Raw genomic sequence first — 26,244 nt, 5'->3', positions numbered from 1 at the left:
TTGCCGTGGTCTCCGGCGGCGAATGCGGACCGCAACCACAAACTTCTCCATGGTCCCCGTGCGTCCAGCGGTCGCCGCCATCTTCATATTCCAGGGCCACGTGCGGACCCCGGGCGCCGCCATCTTGTTCCGCGGACGCCACGTTGGAGGGATGGGCCTCGCCATTTTGTGCACCCCCAGCCATGTGCGCCCAGTGGGAGCCGCCATCTTGGATGAACCCCCAGGACCCCAGCTTGGCTGACCACGCACTGCCCGAAGAGAACTCTCAACTGCTGCGATTAGCCTCGGTGACCCTGGATCAGTCTCGGCCTCGAACACTCTCAACTGCTACAACGACCGTATTAATCAACGGGCACGAGACGTCTTGCCTAATCGACTCTGGGAGCATGGAGAGCTTCATACACCCTGACACGGTAAGGCGCTGTTCTCTCCTCGTCCACCCCGTTAATCAAAAAATCTCCCTGGCCTCCGGTTCACACTCAGTGGAGATAAAGGGGTTTTGTGTAGTAAACCTCAGTCCAGGGAAGGGAGTTCAAAAATTTCCGTCTCTACGTCCTTCCCCACCCCTCGGGGCTACACTCCTTGGTTTAGACTTCCAGTGTAACCTCCAAAGTCTAACTTTCAAATTCGGCGGCCCTATACCCCCCTTACTGTCTGCGGCCTCGCGACCCTTAAGGTCGACCCGCCTTCCCTGTTTGCGAACCTCACCCCGGATTGCAAACCCGTCGCCACCAGGAGCAGAAGGTACAGTGCCCAGTACCGGATCTTTATTAGGTCAGAGGTCCAAAGGCTACTGAGGGAAGGGGTCATCAAAGCCAGTAATGGCCCCTGGAGAGCTCAAGTAGGCGTGGTAAAGGCCGGGGAGAAGCATAGGATGGTCATCGACTACAGTCAGACCATCAACAGGTTTATGCAGCTGGACGCGTACCCTCTCCCCCGCATTTCCGACCTGGTAAACAGGATCGCGCATTATAAGGTCTTCGCCACGGTGGATCTCAAGTCCGCCTACCACCAGCTCCCCATCCGCACTAGTGACCGCAAATACACTGCCTTCGAGGCAGATGGGCGGCTCTATCGCTTCTTAAGGGTTCCCTTTGGTGTCACTAACGGCGTCTCGGTCTTCCAACGAGAGATGGACTGAATGGTTGACTGGTACGGTTTACGGGCAACATTCCTGTATCTCGATAATGTCACCATCTGCGGTCACAACCAGCAGGACCACGACACCAACCTCCGAAAATTCCTCCAGACCTCAAAAATCCTTAACCTTACATACAACAAGGATAAATGCATGCTTAGCACCTCGGCTAGCCATCCTCGGCTACTTAGTGCGAAATGGAGTTATAGGCCACGACCCTGAACGCATGCGCCCCGTTATGTAGTTCCCCCTCCGTCACTGCTCCAAGGCCCTGAAGCGTTGCTGTGGGTTTTTTAGCTACTACGCCCAGTGTGTCTCCAACTATGCGGACAAGGCCCGTCCCCTGATCCAACCCATAATTGTTTCCCTGTCGATAGAGGCCCGCCAGGCCTTCCACCGCATCAAAGCGGACATTGCAAAGGCCACGATGCACGCCATCGACGAGTCCCTCCCCTTCCAGGTCAAGAGCGATGCGTCCGACGTAGCTCTGGCGGCCACCCTCAACCAAGCGGGCAGACCAGTGGCCTTCTTCTCACACACCTTCCACGCTTCTAAGATCCGCCACTCCTCAGTCGAAAAGGAGGCCCAGGCCATAGTAGAAGCTGTGCGACATTGGAGGCATTACCTGGCCGGCAGGAGATTCACTCTCCTACGGACCAAACGTCGGTTGTTTTCATGTTTGATAATGCACAGCGGGGCAAGATTAAAAAAAAACGACAAGATCTTGAGATGGAGGATCGATCTCTCCACCTACAACTACGAGATCTTGTATTGTCCAGGGAAGCTAAATGAGCCTCCTGACGCCCTGTCCCGTGGCACATGTGCCACCGCACAAGTGGACCGCCACCGAGCCTTACTCGAGGACCTCTGCCACCTGGGGGTCACTCGCTTTTTCCATTTTGTCAAGACCCACAACCTGCCCTACTCCATCGAGGAGGTCAGGACAGCAACCAGGGACTGCCAAATCTGCACGGAGTGCAAACCGCACTTCTACCGGCCAGAGAGGGCGCACCTGATAAAGGCTTCCCGTCCCTTTGAACGCCTCAGCATGGACTTCAAAGGCCCCCTCCCCTCCACCGACCGCAACACATACTTCCTGAACTTGATTGACGAGTACTCCCGGTTCCCATTCGCCATCCCCTGCCCCGACATGCCCGCAACCACCGTCATCAAGGCCCTTCATAGCAACTTTGCACTGTTCGGGTTCCCCGCTTACATACACAGTGATAGGGGGTCCTCCTTTATGAGCGACGAACTGCATCAATTCCTGCTCAGCAAGGGCATCGCCTCGAGCAGGACGACCGGTTACAACCCCCGGGGTAACGGACAGGTAGAGAGGGAGAATGGAATGGTCTGGAAGACCGTCCTACTGGCCCTACGGTCCAGGAATCTCCCAGTCACCCGCTGGCAGGAAGTGCTCCCGGATGTCCTCCACTTCAACCGGTCACTGCTTTGTACCACAACCAACCAGACATCTCACGAACGTCTCCTTGTCTTCCCCAGGAAGTCCTCCTCCGGGACCTCACTCCCGGCCTGGCTGGCAGCACCCGGACCCATCCTGCCCATTGTGCGGCGCACAAGTCGGACCCGTTGGTCGAGAGGGTCCATCTGCTCCATGCTAGCCCCCAGTTCGCCTACGTGGCGTATCCCGACGGTTGACAAGATACGGTCTCACTACGAGACCTGGCACCTGCCGGAACCCCACGCACATCCCAGCCACCAGCCCCACCCTCCCCTCCACCGCAGCACCTTACAGGAGGATCGGTCCTCCCGCCGTCCCCGTCTAGGCCCCCACCCCAACCACCGATGCTCCCCGTAGGCGCTTCCTTCCCAGGTCAACCGTTTTCCCCACCAGCGCCGTCTAGGGGTACCGAAGCTGCCATGGAGATCGAAGCCACGCTCCCAGAGTCACTGACGCCTGCGCCTCCACCGGAGTCACCGCCGAAGCCCCGTCAATCACAGGGGATGACCAGGGCCCCCGATCGACTGATTGCTTCATTTTAAATTGTAGACTGTAGACTGTAATCTAATTGCTCCATTTTATAATGGTAAAGTGAAAATGTAAACCATCAAAATTGTAACTAGTATTACGGTACCTCCATAACTAATTCTACAACGTTGCCATGTTTTGTAGTTTCAGGCCACCCCCCCCGCCAGACTCTTTTTTTAACAGGGGGTGAATGTGGTATTATAGGTATTACGGTACCTGATAGGCTGAAGCGCCATTGGTGGAAACTGTATGCTTTCTATTGGCTAGGATGTATGGTAGCTCCGCCCTGATAGGCAGGGTATAAGAACCCGTGCCGCCCCAGCAGCCTTCATTCTGTACCTGAGCTGCTGGGGGAAACAACTAGCTTATTAAAGCCTTCAGTTGGACTACAACCTTGCTTTAGTGGTCATTGATCGTGCATCAGGGTGCAACCCATAAATCACAAGTTCTGATTAAAATGTGTCATGGTTATTTTAGTTGTGCGATGGGAACTATTCTGTTACCATCGGGAGATTTATTTGCAGCAATCTACTATGGTGGAGTGGGATCCTGTTTTAAATGGGTTGACCTTTTTGATCTGAATTTAGTCGTACAAGAGTTATAAAGCAAGGTGTGGTTGCGATAACCTCTGGAACCCTTGTGCACATTTCGACCTCTTCAAATATCCTCCTCGTTGTAAAGGTAATTTCAATGCAATTTAGTTCTTGCTTCGCAAAAAGAAAAGGACATGAATGGACCTTGCATTGAGAGATGTAGATTAGTCGCAAAATTTTAAAAAGTGTTTTTCTAATATTTCACGATTATTTTGTTAATTAGGGTCCATTTCTTCCTGTGACGCATTCCTTAATGTCTTCCAAAGCAAAGGATTGCGTCCTGAAGTAATCTGTCCTTGCGCCAGTTCACCAGAAGCTCTTACTGTGGCTATCCGCAGGTAAGGCATTGAGTTGTTTGAAATGCACAGTAGTAATAAGTGAGGAGGTCGGGTTTTGTTTTCCTGTTCTAGTGCAACAAAAAGTGTTTTGATGATGAATTCATGCCAGATGAATATGTAGTTGTAAATTGACACACCAATTCAGATGTTAGCTTCATTGTAGTTCATTATTAATCCTCTTAATACCCTTCATCCTGCCTGGCCCTAAACTGCTTTTCTAGCCTGGGGACCTGAACTGCCGATGTCTTCACAGCTGCCACCAGTTTGGTTCTGTATCGGGCAGAAAAGGACGCACTTCCCATTGGCCAACATTGCTCGACAAAAAAAAAATCCAATCTGGTATTTGGTAAAGCTGAATGAAATATTCAGTCCCGTTTTCCACTTTTCCCCTGCATGTTACGATGTGAAGAGTGGAAAAATTGGAAGCTATACAGGTGCATTCAGTATCCCAACCATCAAAATAGAAATTGGAGTCTTCCCAATGAAACGATTAGAATTGAGCCATTATTCTTTCCTTGTGGAAATAAATGATGATTCCTCCCTCTGAGTTAGAGCACTCAACACCCTAAGTACGTTCAAACTGGAGTTTGATGACAGCACAGGGGTTATCATCAAGAATGTCCTTTGGGACTTGGGTTTAATCTCAAGACTTCTGAATTAGGTGCCAAGTACTTACTAAGAAACCAATTTTATTTTGATCCGGTGAACACGCACAGAATTGCTTTTTTATCTGGCTATCAGTTCCTACATGAACAATGTTCTTCTGCAAATCATTCTTTAAAATTTCATGAGATTTTAACCGTGTGAATGTATATTAGGCCGACAGATGATACCAACCAGCCACCTGGCCGAGGAGTGCTCTCTATGCACGGCCTGAGTTATGGGGTGATAAGAGTGGATTCTGAAGAAAAACTGTCAGTCCTGACTGTGCAAGATGTTGGACTGGTGATGCCTGGAGGTACAGCTTGTTAGAATACATTTATTTTCCTTCCCATTTCATCAGTTCAACACTGAGATAAAGTTGATCAGTTTTCATAGAATCATTACAGGGCAGAAGGAGGCCAGTCAGCCCATCGAGCCTGCACCGACCCTGTGAAGGAGCACCCTCCCTCGGCCCGCTCCCTCCCTATCCCCATAACCCCAGCAAACCTTTTTCGGCAATAAGGGACAATTGATTATGGCCAGTCAACCTAACCTGCACATCTTTGGACTGTGGGAGGAAACTGGAGCACCCGGAGGAAACCCATGCAGACACAGGGAGAGGGTGCAAACTGCACACAGACAGTCACCCAAGGATGGAATTCAACCCAAGTCCATAGTGTGGTGAGGCAGCAGTGCTAACCGCTGTGTCACCATGCCACCCATGTTTTGAATCAGCTGTACTTTGTATCGATTCTTTTGATAATATCCGAGTGAATTTTTAAAAAAGTTTTTAAAATATGGTGCACGTGTCAAATGTAATCATTTTCAATGCCCTTGATCTTGGGATGCTGCTTTTTGAATCCAGATCCATGTTAATTAAGTTTGATCATTGGATTTTTATTTATTTCAGTTGTTAAGAACCCTGCTGATGTTAGATGTGAGGGTATCCCTAAATCCAAAAGTGTAACTGGGAACATCGGTTCTTAATTGTTTATTTGATATACTGTGAGGAGCACAATGCAAATCAGTGAAGAAAGGCCCAGTCTTGTTGTAGCCATTCAAATAAAAAAATGTTCATTAACTTGTAAAAATACATAAGAAAGACCACAATACAAAACAAAGGTACGCTTAACTACAGTCATGGCTGCACGCATGCATACACAGTATCTTTGAATTAACCCTGTTCCACATTTACGTTCCTAAACTCTAACGAAATGTCCCTCACACCAAATCAACATCCCATACAGTTTAACACCATGAGCTAAATCCTGCAAATAATTACCAGGCGCCGGAATGTGGCGACTAGGGACTTTTCACAGTAACTTCATTGCAGTGTTAATGTAAGCCTACTTGTGGCAATAAAGATTACTATTACCCACGAGTTGTATCTTTAATTTTAGGGTGCCTTTCTTCTGATTCAGAGTAGACTTCCTGAGGTTTTCAAACAGCAGCTTCTAGCATAGAATCCTGCTTTCGGGAAAGCTCCTCTTCCCAGCTGGGCGTGGCTATGACCTTAACGGCTCACTAACTGCTTCGTCTGCAGTACAGATCTAACCCTGCTACTGATATATTGGTTTTCCCTTTTGATCTTATCCAATCTAAATAACTCTCCTTAGAAGCCATGCTTTTGTAAGTGTGATATACGTTCTTATGCCTCTATTTTAAACTCATATTTTCTATAGTTTTAACACCTACAATTCTATACATTCCCCACTAAAGTAAATATCCAATAACCCTGCTACGAAGCAAATTTTCATATCAAGATCCCTCCAGCAGCTGATTTGTTATCAATTCCTTTTTATCCAAGCTTCTTTAATCTTAATTTTATCCAACCTTTATTTTCTTTAAGCTTCTTGACACAGTAGAGAAGATTTAAAAAAAAAAACATTTTAATACTGCATTCATGATTTTATATCAATAAACAATACAAATATGAATGTACACATAGTTCAGTGCGTAACACATCCCTCCATCACTCCTTTTTCGTGCCTACTCTAAACACAAAATAGCCTAACTCCACCCCCCCCCCCCCCCCACCCCCTAACACCCCTCCCCTCTTATCAAATCTGCTGACAGTTTAGTTTTCTCCGAAGAAGTCGATAAACGGCTGCCACCTCCAGACGAACCCTAACGTGATCCTCTCCTGGTGAACTTAATTTTCTCAAGTCTGAGAAACCCAGCCATGTCACTAACCCAAACCCCTGATTTTGGGGGCTTCGAGTCCCTCCAGACTAATAAGATCCGTCTCCGGGCTACCAAGGAGGCAAAGGCCAAAACATCAGCCTCTCTCGCCCCCTGGATCCCGCATCTTCCGACACTCTGAAAATCGCCACCTCTGGACTTTGCGCCACCCTTGTTTTTAGTACCGTGGACATTGACATCCGCAAATCACTGCCAGTATCCCCTAAGCTTCGGGCATGCCCAAAACATATGGACATGGTTTGCTGGCCCTCCTGCACACCTCACACGATTGTCCTCTATCCCAAAAAACTTGCTCGTCCGGGCCACCGTCATGTGTGCCCGGTGAACCACCTTGAATTGTATCAGGCTGAGCTTGACACATGATGAGGACATGTTGACTCTGCTCAGAGCATCCTCCCACAGACCCGCCTCTACCTCCCCTCCCAGCTAGTAGAGAAGATTTCTAAGTAAATCATTTTGAGGTCCTGTTATGCTGTGCTAGTGTGACATTAATTAGCAATGCAATAGTCGTCAGCCCCTATTTAGAAAATTGAAAATGTAACTTGATTCATATTTATCTTACAAATGTTCAAGTGAACATATTACAAATAAATTAAACACAGACTTTATTCAAACTGTTTTCCCATAATACAAATGCAGATTATGTTTGCCTTGTGTACCCTCACACAAGGCAATGAAGGCAGCAATGTCCTATCTGACTCTACAGAGAATTGCATGGAAATTACAAACTGGCCACTCGGCTTAACCAGTCCTTATTATTAATTCAGATATTTGAAATGCATCTTTCCTGACATTCTTCTTCAATGAGAACTCTTTAGTTTCACGTTTATTTCATCATAACTTAAGAAAGTCCTGACATTTGTACAGTGCCTGTCACATCCTTTGGATAGTCGAAGTGACTACACGTTTTTTAAAAAGTGTAATAACTTTTGCACTGTAGTCAAATACTGCAACCAATTTCTGCACAGCAAGATTCCACAGACAGTTTAAGATAATTGATAGTATTGGCAAGAGCACTGAATTTCCCTGCCCTTCAAATAGAGCATGTGACCTTCTTCATTTCCCCACCTACAGACCCAAATTAATGCCTCTGCACAATGCCTGATCCAGAAGATAGCAGCTCCAACCACGCAACATATCCTAAATGCTACGTTAAAATAAGCTCAGATCCTGGATTAGGGTTTAGACATAGATTTATAAGTCTCAGAATCTTAAGCATTGCAGTTATTCTCCAGTTCATTAGTCTCCTTTTTGAAGGTATAGTGCCCCATTTGCTCTTGGTTTTGTATTTGTGCTCCTACCAGTGAGTTAATTGGTGTTAAACTAACCTGTTTTAACAGAAATGAAAAGGTCTTGGGTTTGAGTGGAGTATTTGATTAGTCCTATTTTCTCTGATAGCAGCTTTGCATTGGTAGAATGATAATTACTCTGTTCCTTTTACCTTTCCCATCCTTGCTAATGAACACCTATCTCCAGTCCAATTTGTTTCATGTATCAATGTTCATTACCTCACATTTGCCTATAATTAAAATCAACTCTGTAGCTTGTTCGGTTACTTCATCCATGTCTTCTTCACGTCTAACAATCTCAGTTACACCAGTCATTTAGTCTCAGTTTAGTGGTTTTCGAATTGTACTGTTTTACAATACCTGAACCTCCTCATCAATATGTTTAAGCCATGATGTGGAGATGCCGGAGTTGGACTGGGGTGAGCACAGTAAGACGTCTTACAACGCCAGGTTAAAGTCCAACAGGGAACAAACCTGTTGGACTTTAACCTGGTGTTGTAAGACTTCTTAATATGTTTAAGAATAGCGGAGACAGCAGTATATTCATTCGTTGCTCCAAGCCTCCTAAACATGGTGGATTTTCCTTCTGAAAGCTTTCTGAAAATGAAGTTGTATCCACTGGATGGGCCTCATTTGCTGGTTTACTTGCCTCCAAAGAATTCCAGAAGATTTGGCTTTTACTTTTGTAAAATTATGTTAGAGATTACTTCCACCACGTGATATTTGTTGATAGCATCCCATATAATGTTCAAATTCTTTGTTATGAGATTGATTAGCTGGTTTATAATTCATACCTTCCTCCTACATTCCTGAAGAATGTGATGACATTTCCTGTGGATGTTCCTGCGTATGTTTTCTATTCCCATGCGCCGGCAGCGCAGATAATCGGGAGAAACCAAGGTCACAAGAGCAATGGTGGCACATTACTCCCCATTTTCCAACCTACCAGCTCTGAGATGTGCGGGATGGGATGTGGAAAGGAGGTGGGGATGGGGAAGGGGGATGGACTGCGGGAATGCCCGGGCATTACACTGTACAGGTACATGAATCTCATTTGTTTAAGCAGGGCAGCAGACTTCCCAACCTCAGAATTCCTGTTTGATTGCACCTAAAGTACAACATCACTGATGTGCTTACTTCAAAACAGCTACTCTGAGAGCAAGAAGGCAGAATAAGTTGTTTCCTGGTCATCCAGTTGTATGTCCATTGGCACGGTGCCTGTTTCGTCCTAACCTGCCTCTTTTTTTTTTAATTAAATATTTTATTGAAAATTTTTGGTCAACCAACACAGTACATTGTGCATCCTTTACACAATATTATAACAACACAAATAACAATGACCTATTTTATAAACAAAAAATGAATAAATAATAAATAACAAAAATGAAAACTAGCCCTAATTGGCAACTGCCTTGTCACAAGTAACACTCTCCAAAAATATAATTTAACAGTCCAATATATAATTATCTGTAGCAACGACCTATACATACTATACAGTGTATATTAACAACCCTGAGAGTCCTTCTGGTTCCTCCCCCCCCCCCGATCCTGGGCTGCTGCTGCTGCCTTCTTTTTCCCATTCCGTCTATCTTTCTGCGAGGTATTCGACGAACGGTTGCCACCGCCTGGTGAACCCTTGAGCCGACCCCCTTAGGACGAACTTAATCCGCTCTAGCTTTATAAACCCCGCCATGTCATTTATCCAGGTCTCCACCCCCGGGGGCTTGGCTTCTTTCCACATTAGCAATATCCTGCGCCGGGCTACTAGGGACGCAAAGGCCAAAACATCGGCCTCTCTCGCCTCCTGCACTCCCGGCTCTTGTGCAACCCCAAATATAGCCAACCCCCAGCTTGGTTCGACCCGGACTCCTACTACTTTTGAAAGCACCTTTGTCACCCCCATCCAAAACCCCTGTAGTGCCGGGCATGACCAAAACATATGGGTATGATTCGCTGGGCTTCTCGAGCACCTCGCACACCTATCCTCCACCCCAAAAAATTTACTGAGCCGTGCTCCAGTCATATGTGCCCTGTGTAATACCTTAAACTGAATCAGGCTTAGCCTGGCACATGAGGACGACGAGTTTACCCTGCTTAGGGCATCTGCCCACAGCCCCTCCTCGATCTCCTCCCCCAGCTCTTCTTCCCATTTCCCTTTTAGTTCATCTACCATAGTCTCCCCTTCGTCCCTCATTTCCCTATATATATCTGACACCTTACCATCCCCCACCCATGTCTTTGAGATCACTCTGTCCTGCGCCTCTTGTGTCGGGAGCTGCGGGAATTCCCTCACCTGTTGCCTCGCAAAAGCCCTCAGTTGCATATACCTGAATGCATTCCCTTGGGGCAACCTATATTTCTCGGTCAGCGCTCCCAGACTCGCGAACTTCCCATCCACAAACAGATCTTTCAGTTGCGTTATTCCTGCTCTTTGCCACATTCCATATCCCCCATCCATTCCCCCCGGGGCAAACCTATGGTTGTTTCTTATCGGGAACCCCCCCAAGGCTCCAGTCTTTCCCCTATGCCGTCTCCACTGTCCCCAAATCTTCAGTGTAGCCATCACCACCGGGCTTGTGGTGTAGTTCCTCGGTGAGAACGGCAATGGGGCTGTCACCATAGCCTGTAGGCTAGTCCCCCTACAGGACGCCCTCTCTAATCTCTTCCACGCCGCTCCCTCCTCCTCTCCCATCCACTTACTCACCATTGAAATATTAGCGGCCCAATAATACTCACTTAGGCTCGGTAGTGCCAGCCCCCCCCTATCCCTGCTACGCTGTAAGAATCCCTTCCTCACTCTCGGGGTCTTCCCGGCCCACACAAAACCCATGATGCACTTTTCAATCCTTTTAAAAAAAGCCTTTGTGATCACCACCGGGAGGCACTGAAACACAAAGAGGAATCTCGGGAGGACCACCATCTTAACCGCCTGCACCCTCCCTGCCATTGACAGGGATACCATATCCCATCTCTTGAAATCCTCCTCCATCTGTTCCACCAACCGCGTTAAATTTAACCTATGCAATGTGCCCCAATTCTTAGCTATCTGGATCCCCAGGTAACGAAAGTCCCTTGTTACCTTCCTCAACGGTAGGTCCTCTATTTCTCTACTCTGCTCCCCTGGATGCACCACAAACAACTCACTTTTCCCCATGTTCAATTTATACCCTGAAAAATTCCCAAACTCCCCAAGTATCCGCATTATTTCTGGCATCCCCTCCGCCGGGTCCGCCACGTATAGTAACAAATCGTCCGCATACAAAGATACCCGGTGCTCTTCTCCTCCCCTAAGTACTCCCCTCCACTTCTTGGAACCCCTCAACGCTATCGCCAGGGGCTCAATCGCCAGTGCAAACAATAATGGGGACAGAGGGCATCCCTGCCTTGTCCCTCTATGGAGCCGAAAATATGCAGATCCCCGTCCATTCGTGACCACGCTCGCCACTGGGGCCCTATACAACAGCTGCACCCATCTAACATACCCCTCTCCAAAACCAAATCTCCTCAACACCTCCCACAAATAATCCCACTCCACTCTATCAAATGCTTTCTCGGCATCCATCGCCACTACTCTCTCCGTTTCTCACTCTGGTGGGGCCATCATCATTACCCCTAACAACCTCCGTATATTCGTGTTCAGCTGTCTCCCCTTCACAAACCCAGTTTGGTCCTCGTGGACCACCCCCGGGACACATTCCTCTATTCTCATTGCCATTACCTTGGCCAGGACCTTGGCATCTACATTTAGGAGGGAAATAGGTCTATAGGACCCGCATTGTAGCGGGTCCTTTTCCTTCTTTAAGAGAAGCGATATCGTTGCTTCAGACATAGTCGGGGGCAGTTGTCCCCTTTCCTTTGCCTCATTAAAGGTCCTCGTCAGTACCGGGGCGAGCAAGTCCACATATTTTCTATAGAATTCGACTGGGAATCCATCCGGTCCCGGGGCCTTTCCCGCCTGCATGCTCCTAATTCCTTTCACCACTTCTTCTACCTCGATCTGTGCTCCCAGTCCCACCCTTTCCTGCTCTTCCACCTTGGGAAATTCCAGCCGATCCAAGAAGCCCATCATTCTCTCCCTCCCATCCGGGGGTTGAGCTTCATATAATTTTTTATAAAATGTCTTGAACACTCCATTCACTCTCTCCGCTCCCCGCTCCATCTCTCCTTCCTCATCCCTCACTCCCCCTATTTCCCTCGCTGCTCCCCTTTTCCTCAATTGGTGTGCCAGCAACCTGCTTGCCTTCTCCCCATATTCGTACTGTACACCCTGTGCCTTCCTCCATTGTGCCTCTGCAGTGCCTGTAGTTAGCAAGTCAAATTCTACATGTAGCCTTTGCCTTTCCTGTACAGTCCCTCCTCAACGGTGCTTCCGCATATTGTCTGTCCACCCTCAAAAGTTCTTGGAGCAACCGCTCCCGTTCCTTACTCTCCTGCTTCCCTTTAAGTGCCCTTATTGATATCAGCTCCCCTCTAACCACCGCCTTCAACGCCTCCCAGACCACTCCCACCTGGACCTCCCCATTATCATTGAGTTCCAAGTACTTTTCAATGCACCCCCTCACCCTTAGACACACCCCCTCATCTGCCATTAGTCCCATGTCCATTCTCCAGGGTGGGCGCCCTCCTGTTTCCTCCCCTATCTCCAAGTCCACCCAGTGTGGAGCGTGATCCGAAATGGCTATAGCCGTATACTCCGTTCCCCTCACCTTCGGGATCAATGCCCTACCCAGCACAAAAAAGTCTATTCGCGAATAGACTTTATGGACATAGGAGAAAAACGAGAACTCCTTACTCCTAGGTCTGCTAAATCTCCACGGGTCTACACCTCCCATCTGCTCCATAAAATCTTTAAGTACCTTGGCTGCTGCCGGCCTCCTTCCAGTCCTGGACTTCGACCTATCCAGCCCTGGTTCCAACACCGTATTAAAATCTCCCCCCATTATCAGCTTTCCCATCTCTAGGTCCGGAATGCGTCCTAGCATCCGCCTCATAAAATTGGCATCATCCCAGTTCGGGGCATATACGTTTACCAAATTCACCGTCTCCCCCTGTAGTTTGCCACTCACCATCACGTATCTGCCCCCGTTATCCGCCACTATAGTCTTTGCCTCGAACATTACCCGCTTCCCCACTAATATAGCCACCCCCCTGTTTTTCGCATCTAGCCCCGAATGGAACACCTGCCCCACCCATCCTTTGCGTAGCCTAACCTGGTCTATCAGTTTCAGGTGCGTTTCCTGTAACATAACCACATCTGCCTTAAGTTTCTGAAGGTGTGCGAGTACCCGTGCCCTCTTTATCGGCCCGTTCAGCCCTCTCACGTTCCACGTGATCAGCCGAGTTGGGGGGCTTCCTACCCCCCCCCCCTTGTCGATTAGCCATTACCTTTTTCCAGCTCCTCACCCGGTTCCCACGCAGCTGTATCTCCCCCAGGCGGTGCCCCCCCGCCCATCCTCTCCCATACCAGCTCCCCCCTCTCCCCAGCAGCAGCAACCCAGTAATTCCCCCCTCCCACCCCCCCCCCCGCTAGATCCCCCGCTAGCGTAATTACTCCCCCCATGTTGCTCCCAGAAGTCAGCAAACTCTGGCTGACCTCGGCTTCCCCCCGTGACCTCGGCTCGCACCGTGCGACGCCCCCTCCTTCCTGCTTCTCTATTCCCGCCATGATTATCATAGCGCGGGAACCAAGCCCGCGCTTCTCCCTTGGCCCCGCCCCTAATGGCCAACGCCCCATCTCCTCCACCTCCCCTCCTCCCCCCATCACCACCTGTGGGAGAGAGAAAAGTTACCACATCGCAGGATTAGTACATAAAACCCCTCTTTGCCCCCCACATTCGCCCCACCACTTTGTTCGAACGTTCTTTTTAATAACCCGCTCATTCCAGTTTTTCTTCCACAATAAAAGTCCACGCTTCATCCGCCGTCTCAAAGTAGTGGTGCCTCCCTCGATATGTGACCCACAGTCTTGCTGGTTGCAGCATTCCAAATTTTATCTTCTTTTTATGAAGCACTGCCTTGGCCCGATTAAAGCTCGCCCTCCTTCTCGCCACCTCCGCACTCCAGTCTTGATAAACGCGGATCACCGCGTTCTCCCATTTACTGCTCCGAGTTTTCTTCGCCCATCTCAGGACCATTTCTCTATCCTTAAAACGGAGGAATCTCACCACTATGGCTCTGGGAATTTCTCCTGCTCTCGGTCCTCGCGCCATCACTCGGTATGCTCCCTCCACCTCCAACGGACCCGCCGGGGCCTCCGCTCCCATTAACGAGTGCAGCATCGTGCTCACATATGCCCCGATGTCCGCTCCCTCCACACCTTCAGGAAGACCAAGAATCCTCAGGTTGTTCCTCCTTGCGTTGTTTTCCAGTGCCTCCAACCTTTCCACACATCGTTTCTGATGTGCCTCCTGCGTCTCCGTCTTCACCACCAGGCCCTGTATACCGTCCTCATTCTCGGCTGCCTTTGCCTTCACGACCCGAAGCTCCCGCTCCTGGGTCTTTTGTTCCTCCTTTAGCTCTTCGATCGTCTGTAGTATCGGGGCCAACAGCTCTTTCTTCATTTCCTTTTTGATCTCTTCCACACAGCATTTCAAGAACTCTTGTTGTTCAGGGCCCCATGTTAAACTGCCACCTTCCGACGCCATCTTGGTTTTTGCTTGCCTTCCTTGCCGCTGTTCTAAAGGATCCACTGCAATCTGGCCACTCTCTCCTCCTTTTTCCATCCGTATCCAGGGGGGATTCCCTTCTGGTTTACCGCACAGTGTTTTTAGCCGTCAAAATTGCCGTTGGGGCTCCTATCAAGAGCCCAAAAGTCCGTTTCACAGGGAGCTGCCGAAACGTGCGACTCAGCTGGTCATCGCCGCACCCGGAAGCCCTAACCTGCCTCTTAAGTGTACATGTCCCGTAATTTGGATTTGCCGGTCAAAGTTTCCACTTCACCCAATAGGTTCCCTTCCTGCAAAATTCAAAGCTACAATCATATCTCTGAATAATAATTCACAATGAGCTGACTGAATTGGCTCCAGCATCACAGAAACATGGAAAGTTTATGCCACAAGAGGAGCCCATTCGGCCCATCTCTACTGTGCCAGCCAGTAACGAGCTATCCAGTATAATCCCCTTTCCAGCTCTCCGTTCGTAGCCCTGTTAGGTTATGACATTTCTGCCATTTCATTGTGGTGTAATGAAGTTCAGTAGTGCCCTTTTATTCTGTGAGGTCCTTTGCAATGCATGCTTTGCTGACTTTGAAGAAAAACATTTCCAATTACACCTTATTGGCTGGAATTTTCTGCACTCATTTACAGTTGGTAACTTGCATTGACATTTCCTGTTGCTCTCAGGATAATAGACTGAAACATGAAAAATCTGGCATAAATGCAACAAACTTGCATTCTTTTGCAGGGAGTTGGAGGTGGGGCAGGGAGGAGGGGTTGTTGGGCGTTGGGCTGTAACTACATTAGTGAACAACATAGGATTCCAGCAGCGGTTTTGCTGAACCGTGGCACAGTGGTTAGCACTGCTGCCTCACAGCACAAAGAGCCCGGATTCAATTCCGACCTCTGGTCACTGTCTGTGGAGTTTGTACTTTCTCCCCCTGTCTGCGTGGGTTTCCTCCGGGCGCTCCGGTTTCCCCCCACAGTCCAAAGATTTGCAGGTTAGGTGGGTTGGCGATCCTAAATTACCCCTTAGTGTCCAGGGATGTGTAGTTTAGATAGGGATACTTGGGGGTGGGGGGGGGGGGGGGGGCGAGTACTCTTTCAAAGGGTCGGTGCAGACTTAATGGGCTGAATGGCCTCCTTCTGCACTGTAGGGAATCTATGGTTAATTGATGCTTCTATCAAGGAAACTTGGGGAACAATGTAAACACCTGCCTTTCCTGAAACGGGGCATTATTCTGTACTTAAAGACCATTGTAACTCAGAAACATATGTGGAGTGGAAACGTTGTACCTGTGTCTCCTCAGGTCGCCACTGCACAAGCTGTAAGTCACTCCATTAATTTCTTCCGTCTTACCCCAACCATAATGGAAGAGTTAGAGTTTGTTTAATTTGCCACCTGAGAATCCTGTATTTGAATGTACCTTAAAAAATAACCCACTCCACAATTTTTAAAAAACCATTATGAACTGGTGGGATTTTCCAAGCTGAGTTATGTTGAATAGTAAGTAAAGACACCTGATTCATGTGTTGCTTCACTTTCTTTTAACTGTTATCCTCTTGTTAAAACACACTGTGGATTTAATTGTCAATATCTTTATAATATAATTTGAATGTAGTTATTTCATAATATTATACAATGATTTAATCAGAAGATTTTTTAATAACATGTATTTTAAAAACTTAAGTAATTTGAAAGATTTTACTTATTTATTGCAGTTTTGGGTGTGGGCTACTTGACTATAGCAACGACCCTGGAAAAAAATTCCACATTCCAAGTTAATGCCCTTGCTAGCTTTTGATTTGCAGACTAAACGCAATTCCTGCATGCCACCTTTCTTATTTGACAGAAATGCTATTCGCCACACTCTTGGTAAAGATGTACCAGAATAGCCTGACCAGTGACTTTGAAAACGTCTTGTTGTTGCATTAAAGTTAGCGACTCTTGCGTTTTTTTGTTCTGCAGGTGTGATGTGTGTTGTAAGACCAGAAGGAATCCCTTTACTCTGTCGAACCGACGAAATAGGAGAGCTCTGTGTATGCTCCATTGCTGCAGGTACATCCTACTATGGTCTATCAGGAATGACAAAGAACACTTTTGAGGTACGGAACGTGAAACCACATCCTATTTTGTCAATCAAATGCATATTATAATTTTTTTTTTCATAAAGAGTTCAATATTTCTGGAGACGATAGTTTGGCAGTTCTGATTTTAAGCAGCCAGAAGAACAATTGGGATATTGAAACGTTAGCCAGATGCAGCAGGACTATTCAAAGAGGGACGAGAGTATTGATTACAGATAGTAAGGAGCTATTTTCATAGTGAATGCGAGGGTTGGGTTTCTAGCAGAGCGAAACTTTGCCAGTCAAGTTTTGATCATCTGAGTACATTGGAGAGGAATTTGCTAGGGTGTTATTTCCTCTTTATTGACCCAATTTTTTTTCCCTTTTATTTTTACCTCTTCCGGAAAATCGAACAGCTGCTGGAAGGTTGAGATGTATTTAGTCGTGATGCTTCGGCTATCATGGTGTTGAGTAACCTTGATCGCCCTACTGGTCAGGTTCTTTGGATGCAAGTTGTGAAATCAGGCTAGCAAGCCCAATTCACAGCCGGTCCCATTGTACAGTGCAAACTTTTTTCTTTCGCTGTGCTGCAGATTTCTTATCAATCATTGGAAAAAGAAATCTGCAAGTGTGTTTAGGTTTTACAACTTCCTTCCCATTTTTACTTTATTTATTCTGGAAGAGAATTCACATCTGCACCAAATGTGGTTTGCAACTTAAACCTCTCACCAAACCTTTAACACACTCAATGTCTCCAAGCAGTACTCCAATGAAGAAGTGTATGCAATTATCTCACCTTTCCTCTGGATAGCGACGAAACCTGTCCTACTCCTGTCTCTCACTACTGATTGTACAGAAGGCTCTATGGACCTCTAGTCAAGCAGTCTGTCGCTGATGATTCATTATGTTCTGATAATTGTTTCTGTGGAAAGACCCCAGCAATGATGGTATTTCCTGTCAAAGCACCAAACGTTCTTACCATCGAGGCGTTTAACTAATCATCACAGACCATTGTCGCCTATCTCAGAACTGTCTCGTTTCCCAATATATTGACAAATATAGGTCAACAGGCATGACTTTCACAACTTGCACCTCAGCAGAAAATAAACAGCAGTCAGCGGAGTAATGTCTTGATTGATTAAACTCTGAAGTGTTCTGGGAGTTGATAGTGTTAACTATTTTGTTATTCTTAGTCACTGTACATATCTCCAAGCCATTTATAAATCAGAAGGAAACCAAAACCGTAAGCATACAAGATTAAACCAAACCCTACTCGATTTTATATAGAGATCCGCAAATAATATTTACAATCTTGTTTGAAATGCTGCTGCAGTATGTGGAGAGCCTGGGCTGCAATAGTAGATTCCTTAAAAGCAAGGAAGCAGTGTTTCCTCTTTGGGTGCAATTAACAACCCGGGCATAAATTACATCCAAAATTGTACTGGTTTTGAGATTGATATCTTTTCTCAAATTCCTGATCAAACTCAATTGCATATCACTGTGTGTAAAATCGGCCCTGAACCAGGACAATCGGGCAACCTCGTAGAATGGTGACGTTTTGAAACAAATTTGCTTTGTTAAAGTACATCTTTTAAAAAGGGAACATTTTAGAATTTGATGAGAGGTTGTACAGGCCAGAACCAGCTGGGGGAGACCGAGAGATGCAGGAATTTCTAGATGGGTTGGAGTACCCGAGGTTAGGGGAGGGGGACAGGGCTACATTAGAAGGAGTGATAGTGGAGCAGGAGATAAAGGATGCGATTGGGAAGATGCAGTCGGGGAAGGTGGAGGGGCTGGATGGGTTTCCAGTGGAATATTATAAAAAATTCAAGGACAAGCTGGCACCCCTGATGGTGGGGATGTTTGAAGAGGCGATAGGGAAGGGGGTGTTGCCACGAACTTTGGGGCAGGCATCGATTTCCCTGTTGCTAAAAAAAGATAAGGATGTCGTATTGGCCCATATCACTTCTGAATGTGGACGCAAAAGTACTGGCGAAGGTACTGGCCGGTAGGCTGGAGGAGTGCCCTCTGAAGGTGATTGGTGAGGATCAGACGGGGTTCGTGAGAGGGAGGCAGCTCTTTTCAAACGTTATAAGGGTATTGAACGTCGTTATGGCACCGGCAGAGGGGAAGGAAACAGAGGTGGTTGTGGCATTGGATGCTGAGAAGGCGTTTGACCGGGTGGAATGGGGGTACTTGATGGCAGTTCTGGAGCGGTTTGGGATTGGACCAAGGTTTGTGAACTGGGTAAAGCTACTATATAATGTATAAGAAGCCGAGGGCGAGTGTCCGCACAAACAACATCAGCTCCAGGTCCACCGTGGGACTAGGCAGGGATGTCCTATGTCCTCCCTGCTGTTTGCACTCGTGATTGAGCCGTTGGCCATCGCATTAAGAAGTTCGGGGGTATGGAAAGGAATAGTGCGGGGGGGGTGAAAGAGCATAGGGTGTCCTTGTATGCCGATGACTTGCTGTTATACGTGTCGGAACCGAGTGTGTTGATAGGGGGAAAATTGGAGCTGCTTCGAGTGTTTGGGTCTTTCTCTGGGCACAAACTAAATCTAGACAAGAGTGAGCATTTTGTAGTGTCTCGGCCGGGGGTGGGGGCAGGGGTCGGGGGGCTGCCATTCCGTAGGGCAGGGACTCACTCTAGGTACCTGGGGATGCAGGTTGCCCGGGAGTGGGGGGGGCTCTGCAGGTTCAACATTTCTAGTTTGGTGGGGAGAGGAAAAGCTGATCTGGCAAGGTGGGATGGTCTCCCTCTGTCATTGGCGGGTCGGGTACAGGCGGTTAAAATGAACGTGTTGCCGCGATTTTTTCAGAGAGATTGAGGGCAGGATTACTTCGTTCATATGGGGAGGCAAGGTGGCCCGAGTTAGAAAGGTGCTGCTACAGAGGGGAAGGCAGGCAGGGGTTTGGGTCTTCTGAACCTGATGTACTACTACTGGGCGGGGAATGTAGAAAAGGTGCGGAGCTGGGTCAGAGGGGTTGATTCCCAGTGGGTCAGAATAGAGGAGAGTTTGTGCAGGGGGTCCGGATTAAAAGCACTCGCAACAGCGTCGCTCCCGATGGCCCCGGGCAAATACTCAGGGAGTCCGGTAATAATAGCTTCATTGAGCATTTGGAGGCAGTTTCGCCAACACTTCGGGTTGGGGGCAGGGTCAAGAGAAATGCCGAATTGGGGGAACCACAGACTTGAGCCAGGGAAGTGGAATGGAAATTTTTGGAAATGGAAGGAGAAGGGGGTTAAGACACTAAAAGATTTGTTTCTTAGGGGTCGGTTTGCAGGATTGAAGGAGCTGGAAGCAAAGTATGGGCTGGAGCAGGGGGAAATGTTTAGATACATGCAGGTTCGAGATTTTGCCAGAAAGGCTTCCCGGTAGAGCAGGCCTCCACATTGCTGGAGGAGGTGCTGACGACAGGGGGACTGGGAAGGAGGTAGTATCGGCGGTTTATGGAGATATTTTGGAAGAGGAGAAGACACCACTGGAAGGGATCAAAGCAAAGTGGGAGGAAGAGTTGGGAGAGGATATGGAGGAGTGGTTCTGGTGTGAGATGCTCCGGAGAGTGAATGCCTCCACCACGTGCGTGAGGTTGGGGCTGATACAGCTGAAGGTGGTATACAGAGCACACCTCAAGAGGGCGAGGATGAGCCGATTCTTTGAAGGAGTAGAAGATGTGTGTGAACGTTGCGGGTGGGGGGGGGGGCTAATCACGTTCATATGTTTTGGTCCTGTCCAAAGCTAGAGGATTACTGGAAGGAGGTTTTTAGGGTAATTTCTAAAGTGGTGCATGTGAAACTGGACCTGGGCCCCCGGGTGGCCATATTCGGGGTGTCGGACCAGCCAGGGTTGGAAACGGGTGTGGAGGCAGATGTTGTAGCCGTCGCCTCGTTGATCGCCCGAAGGCGGATCCTGATGGGCTGGAGAGCAGCCTCTCCACCCTGTGCCCTGGCGTGGGGGGGGGGGGACCTGTTGGAATTCTTGACTCTTGAGAAGGTTAAGTTTGAACTGAGGGGAAGGATGGAGGGGTTCTACAATTCATGGGCATTATTCATTATGCACTTTCAAAAACTGGATAACGTCGAACATTAGTTGGGGATGGGTGGGTGGGAGGGTTTGGGGGAGGGGAGCTGTGTGTGTTAATGGCGACTATGGGTGATACCTAATTCCTTTTTGACATTTGTTTGTGTGAACATGCGGGCTAATGTTTGGTGGGAGGATGGGATCGTTGTTATTGTTCTGGGGATTGACATATTTGTTTATTGTTTATTGTTGGTGGGTGTAAATTTGGGAGAAAATGTGAAAAAGAGGAGAATAAAACGTATTTTTTAAAAAGAAAGGGAACATTTTAAAACTTGCCTATTAATGTCCCTACGCCCATAAAAAACCCTTAATTTCTAGAGCCTCTTCAAAAGTCAGCAACGGACGCAGTTGTTGGTTTGCATTGGTCGTTTATTTGATTTAAGTGCCTGGGTGGTTTTGTGGAGGGCCCAGCTTCTGTTAGGGTGTTTTCTAAGATTGTGCCACAAGTCAGGGAAACATCATCTGTACTGAATGCAAGCTCACATGCCATGAATGAACAAAAGACATTTGGTGTGGTTATTTTCTGTTTCTGCCACTTATTTTTCCAGTTGCGACACTTTGCAAATTATTTTCTTCCAAATGCCTCGCTTCCAGCTGCCGTCTCATTTGCAGCAATCAAAATGATCGCAATTGGAATCTCTTTGGGGATTCCAATGGTATTTCTAGACATGCATGAAAAAAAAGAGTTCTTAGGGACATTATCTGTATCTTGGGAAACCCATTTACTGAGCTAGATGTCCCTGCTGGACATGCATTCAGTACCTGTCCTTCATAAGGAAGTTGCCACACAGCTATGTCATCTCTGGGAGACTACAGACAATTTGCAGCATCTCTTCCTGTGGGGGTGGATTCAATTTCATAAGTCATAGATGTATCAAGTGAGCGATTGATGCCTTCTTCTCGAGGAGCAGATTGTTTATTACTTTCACTGTGGAAAAAGATTCACTTCAGCAGAGCACAAGAACGTTTGTCAAGTGCCAGGTTTCCCTTGAATACAAGGTACAGAAAATGGCAAACGTTCCCGACCAGCAATATGCACTGACATCAAAGAACAATACGGCACAGGAACAGGCCCTTCAGCACTCCAAGCCTGTATCGGTCATGTTAATGTTACCACGCTTGGCCAAAACCCTCAGCACGTCCGAATGCCGTATCCCTCTTTATCCATCCTATCCATGTATTTGTTGAGATGCCTTTTGAATGCCGTTCATGTACCTGCTTCCCCCTGGCAAAGCGTTCCAGGCACTCACCATCCTCTGTGTAAAAAAAAAAAAAAAAAAACTTGCCTCGCACATCTCCTCTAAACTTTGCCCCACGCAACTTAAACCTATGCCCCCTGGTGGCTTGCCCCTCCGCCCTGGGAAAGTGTGCCTGTCCATCCACTCTATCCATGCCTCTCATAATCTTGTAGACCTCTATAGGGTCTCAACCTCTGTTGTTCTAATGAAAACAGCCTGAGTCTATTCAGCCTCTCTGCATAGCTAACACCCTCCAGACCAGGCAACATCCTGGTAAACGTCCTCTGCATCCTCTCCAAACCTCTGGAGAGTGTTCACTCTAATGCCAAACAAAATCACAGGCTTTGAGTTTGATCAATAAAATGGACCTGTTTCAACTGTTACCAACATTTCTTCTTTGTATCTCATGATAAATGCTTATTATTAAAACAGATTTTTCATTGTGCAATGTTCTATCTTGTTTCAGGAGTAAATATTTCTGTGTTATTGATTTTATTTTTCCCCATTTATCTCCTTAAGATGTTCCCGATGATGAGCTCAGGAGCTCCTATCAGTGAATATCCGTTTGTCAGGACTGGACTCTTGGGCTTTGTTGGTCCTGGTGGAATGGTCTTTGTTGTAGGGAAAATGGATGGCCTGATGGTTGTCAGTGGGCGGCGGCACAATGCAGATGACATTGTGGCAACAGCACTTGCAGTGGAACCAATGAAATTTGTCTACAGAGGAAGGTCTGTGTCTGCACTTGGCTTAAAAACACAAAGCTCCAGAGTTGGTCGTGCATGGAATTTTGGGTAGTTGGCTGCCACAATTTAGATTCTACACAATCAACCTTGATTTTTTTTTAAAATATATAAATCTTGCATCTTACATGCATCCATTATATTCCATGCACCCTACTTCAAAGCAGATGCTTTATTGCAGGTACAACATGTCTTTAATAGATAGAAAGCTAATCATTGGCCTGTAGCCTGAAATTAGTGACCTCAAATTTACCTCTGCCACATATATCAGGAGATACCGTTACTTATATTTTCATGGGGAGAATGGGAAGGATGGCCATAAAGGTTTGGAGCTCAGTATTGCATGATCCAGAATACCTATCGACAATGGATGGGAGATTTGCTAGTTTATAACAATTACACTCCTTTGAAATGGGCATTGATATGGTATTGTTTACTTTGGCCAACTTTAATTGGAAAAATATATCGATAGCGTATTATTTTGATTGCTACGTGTTTCTAACCATTGTTAATCTCTTAATGTGGTAGTCATTACATGACAATTTTATGTTTCACTCTCATGGTTCAATTCAACCCCTTTGATCAGACTAATTGTTCTTGTCATTCACTCCTGGGCATTCATTGTTCTCTATATGTCTACTGCACACATCTGATCAAAATATTGCTTTCACGTCACTGTGAAAGAAGAAAATCTGAAAGAATAAAATAAACAAATGAAATTCTAATTGAATTGTAATTTGAGCTTTAATGCATTACAGATGTGTCATTCAGAAAATGGCCATATCCTGTACATATGGAATATTTTGGCATTAAACAAGGTTGTATTATCAACTGTAAATGTTCAAGCCATAATATGTTAAAAAGTGAGGAAAACAGTAGCAGTGAGCTGAGGTAAAGAGGCAATGATTATTCTAAATAACTATGAAGTGTTGATTTAATTGTCAGTACATGAGGGATTATAATGAGACAATTCATGCTCAGGCCAAGTTTGAAGAACTTAAAGTCCAGATATTAATTTATATAAATTAAAGTTAACTTTGGCCGACCAAGGTACGTTAGCCTTGAAACATTAGGGCGTTATTACAATAAAAGAAAGGACTGATAGCTATAATGAATAGGGACTTGTTTTGAAGTTCAGTAATTTTGTTGTTGGATTACAAAATGTAAAGCTATAGTACTGTGTGATCTTTCCAAGCTTATAGTTTAATTTGATTCTGATCTCTGTCTGTTAACAGAATAGCTGTGTTTTCTATAAATGTTTTGCATGATGAGAGGATCGTAATCATTGCTGAACAGAGACCAGATTCTACTGAGGAAGATAGCTTTCAGTGGATGAGTAGAGTCCTTCAGGTAAAGATGAATGATTAGCAGAAGTGCATTTAATTTAAATATGGCAAAAAGGTGGCTGAGGTTTTGACATTCAATTGAGAGCCCTGTTATTGGCTGGAGATTGTCTATATGGTATAAAGATAAGCCCCGATTATCAAGTCCAACGATCTTTGCTGGAAGTGTGATGGTAGGACATTGGCTGAGGACAGAGTTGGGCTTGATTCTGATGACCCCCATCCATGAATTGCCCACTGACGCTCATGAACACATGATTCAAGATTGGCAATTTAGGCGAAGTATTTCAGCCCTGTTGGTGCCCATAGAATTATACTTCAATCTGAATTGTTGCCTTCAGATAAGTAGAGGTAAGAGGAGAAAATTTAAAGGTAAAGCGTTGTGCTTTCACGTAAACTTGTATCCTCCTTCCACAGTCATATTTTTGCCAGTGTTGCTTATTTACGGGATCATGTGCTGAGTGGAATCCTTTGAAAATAGGCTGGTGAAACCTTCCCATAATTCACCGTTGGGATTTTAAAAAAAAAATGAGCCTTGGATATTTGCTCCTTGGATTTTTATTGACAAAAGCTTCATCAACACTAATAATATCTTTGTTTTCCGAAGTATCACATCTGCTTGGCAGAAAAAGAATAATTTAGAATGCCAAAGAGTTGTTAGAAATTGTTGCCTAAAATCAGCCACTGTTTATCTAAGTAACCACGCCAATCATCAAATATACAGAATTATAGTTTTGATACGGCGGCACGGTAGCACAGTGGTCAGCACTATTACTTCACAGCACCAGGGTCCCAGGTTCGATTCCCAGCTTGGGTCACTGTCTGTGCGGAGTCTACATGTTCTCCACGTGTCTGCGTGGATTTCCTCCGGGTGCTCCGGTTTCCTCCCACAGTCCAAAGATGTGCAGGCTAGGTACATAGAACATAGAACGATACAGCGCAGTACAGGCCCTTCGGCCCACGATGTTGCACCGAAACAAAAGCCATCTAACCTACACTATGCCATTATCATCCATATGCTTATCCAATAAACTTTTAAATGCCCTCAATGTTGGCGAGTTCACTACTGTTGCAGGTAGGGCATTCCACGGCCTCACCACTCTTTGCGTAAAGAACCTACCTCTGACCTCTGTTCTATATCTATTACCCCTCAGTTTAAAGCTATGTCCCCTCGTGCCAGCCATTTCCATCTGCGGGAGAAGGCTCTCACTGTCCACCCTATCTAACCCCCTGATCATTTTGTATGCCTCTATTAAGTCTCCTCTTAACCTTCTTCTCTCCAACGAAAACAACCTCAAGTCCATCAGCCTTTCCTCATAAGATTTTCCCTCCATACCAGGCAACATCCTGGTAAATCTCCTCTGCACCCGCTCCAAAGCCTCCACGTCCTTCCTATAATGAGGTGACCAGAACTGTACGCAATACTCGAAATGCGGCCGTACCAGAGTTTTGTACAGCTGCAACATGACCTCCTGACTCCGGAACTCAATCCCTCTACCAATAAAGGCCAACACTCCATAGGCCTTCTTCACAACCCTATCAACCTGGGTGGCAACTTTTAGGGATCTATGTACATGGACACCTAGATCCCTCTGCTCATCCACACTTCCAAGAACTTTACCATTAGCCAAATATTCCGCATTCCTGTTATTCCTTCCAAAGTGAATCACCTCACACTTCTCTACATTAAACTCCATTTGCCACCTCTCAGCCCAGCTCTGCAGCTTATCTATGTCCCTCTGTAACCTGCTACATCCTTCCACACTGTCGACAACACCACCGACTTTAGTGTCGTCTGCAAATTTACTCACCCACCCTTCTGCGCCTTCCTCTAGGTCATTGATAAAAATGACAAACAGCAACGGCCCCAGAACAGATCCTTGTTGTACGCCACTTGTAACTGAACTCCATTCTGAACATTTCCCA

General features: G+C 46.6%; 1 protein-coding gene across 7 annotated transcripts in view; it reads left to right on the top strand.

The window, feature by feature from the left end:
• LOC140424813 (disco-interacting protein 2 homolog C) overlaps positions 1-26,244 on the top strand; it is an 803,805-nt gene that overhangs the window by 590,283 nt on the left and 187,278 nt on the right. For all 7 annotated transcript variants that reach the window (XM_072508262.1, XM_072508265.1, XM_072508267.1 and 4 more), the window contains 5 exons: positions 3,945-4,059; positions 4,878-5,017; positions 16,815-16,951; positions 22,755-22,963; positions 24,211-24,325. In XM_072508262.1, the coding sequence (XP_072364363.1) occupies positions 3,945-4,059; positions 4,878-5,017; positions 16,815-16,951; positions 22,755-22,963; positions 24,211-24,325 (716 nt within the window). The remainder of the gene's footprint in view (positions 1-3,944; positions 4,060-4,877; positions 5,018-16,814; positions 16,952-22,754; positions 22,964-24,210; positions 24,326-26,244) is intronic.

This window comes from Scyliorhinus torazame, chromosome 6 (assembly GCF_047496885.1).
Source record: "Scyliorhinus torazame isolate Kashiwa2021f chromosome 6, sScyTor2.1, whole genome shotgun sequence".
NCBI classification, from domain to species: domain Eukaryota; kingdom Metazoa; phylum Chordata; class Chondrichthyes; order Carcharhiniformes; family Scyliorhinidae; genus Scyliorhinus; species Scyliorhinus torazame.
This window is presented reverse-complemented; position numbering and strand designations above follow the sequence as displayed.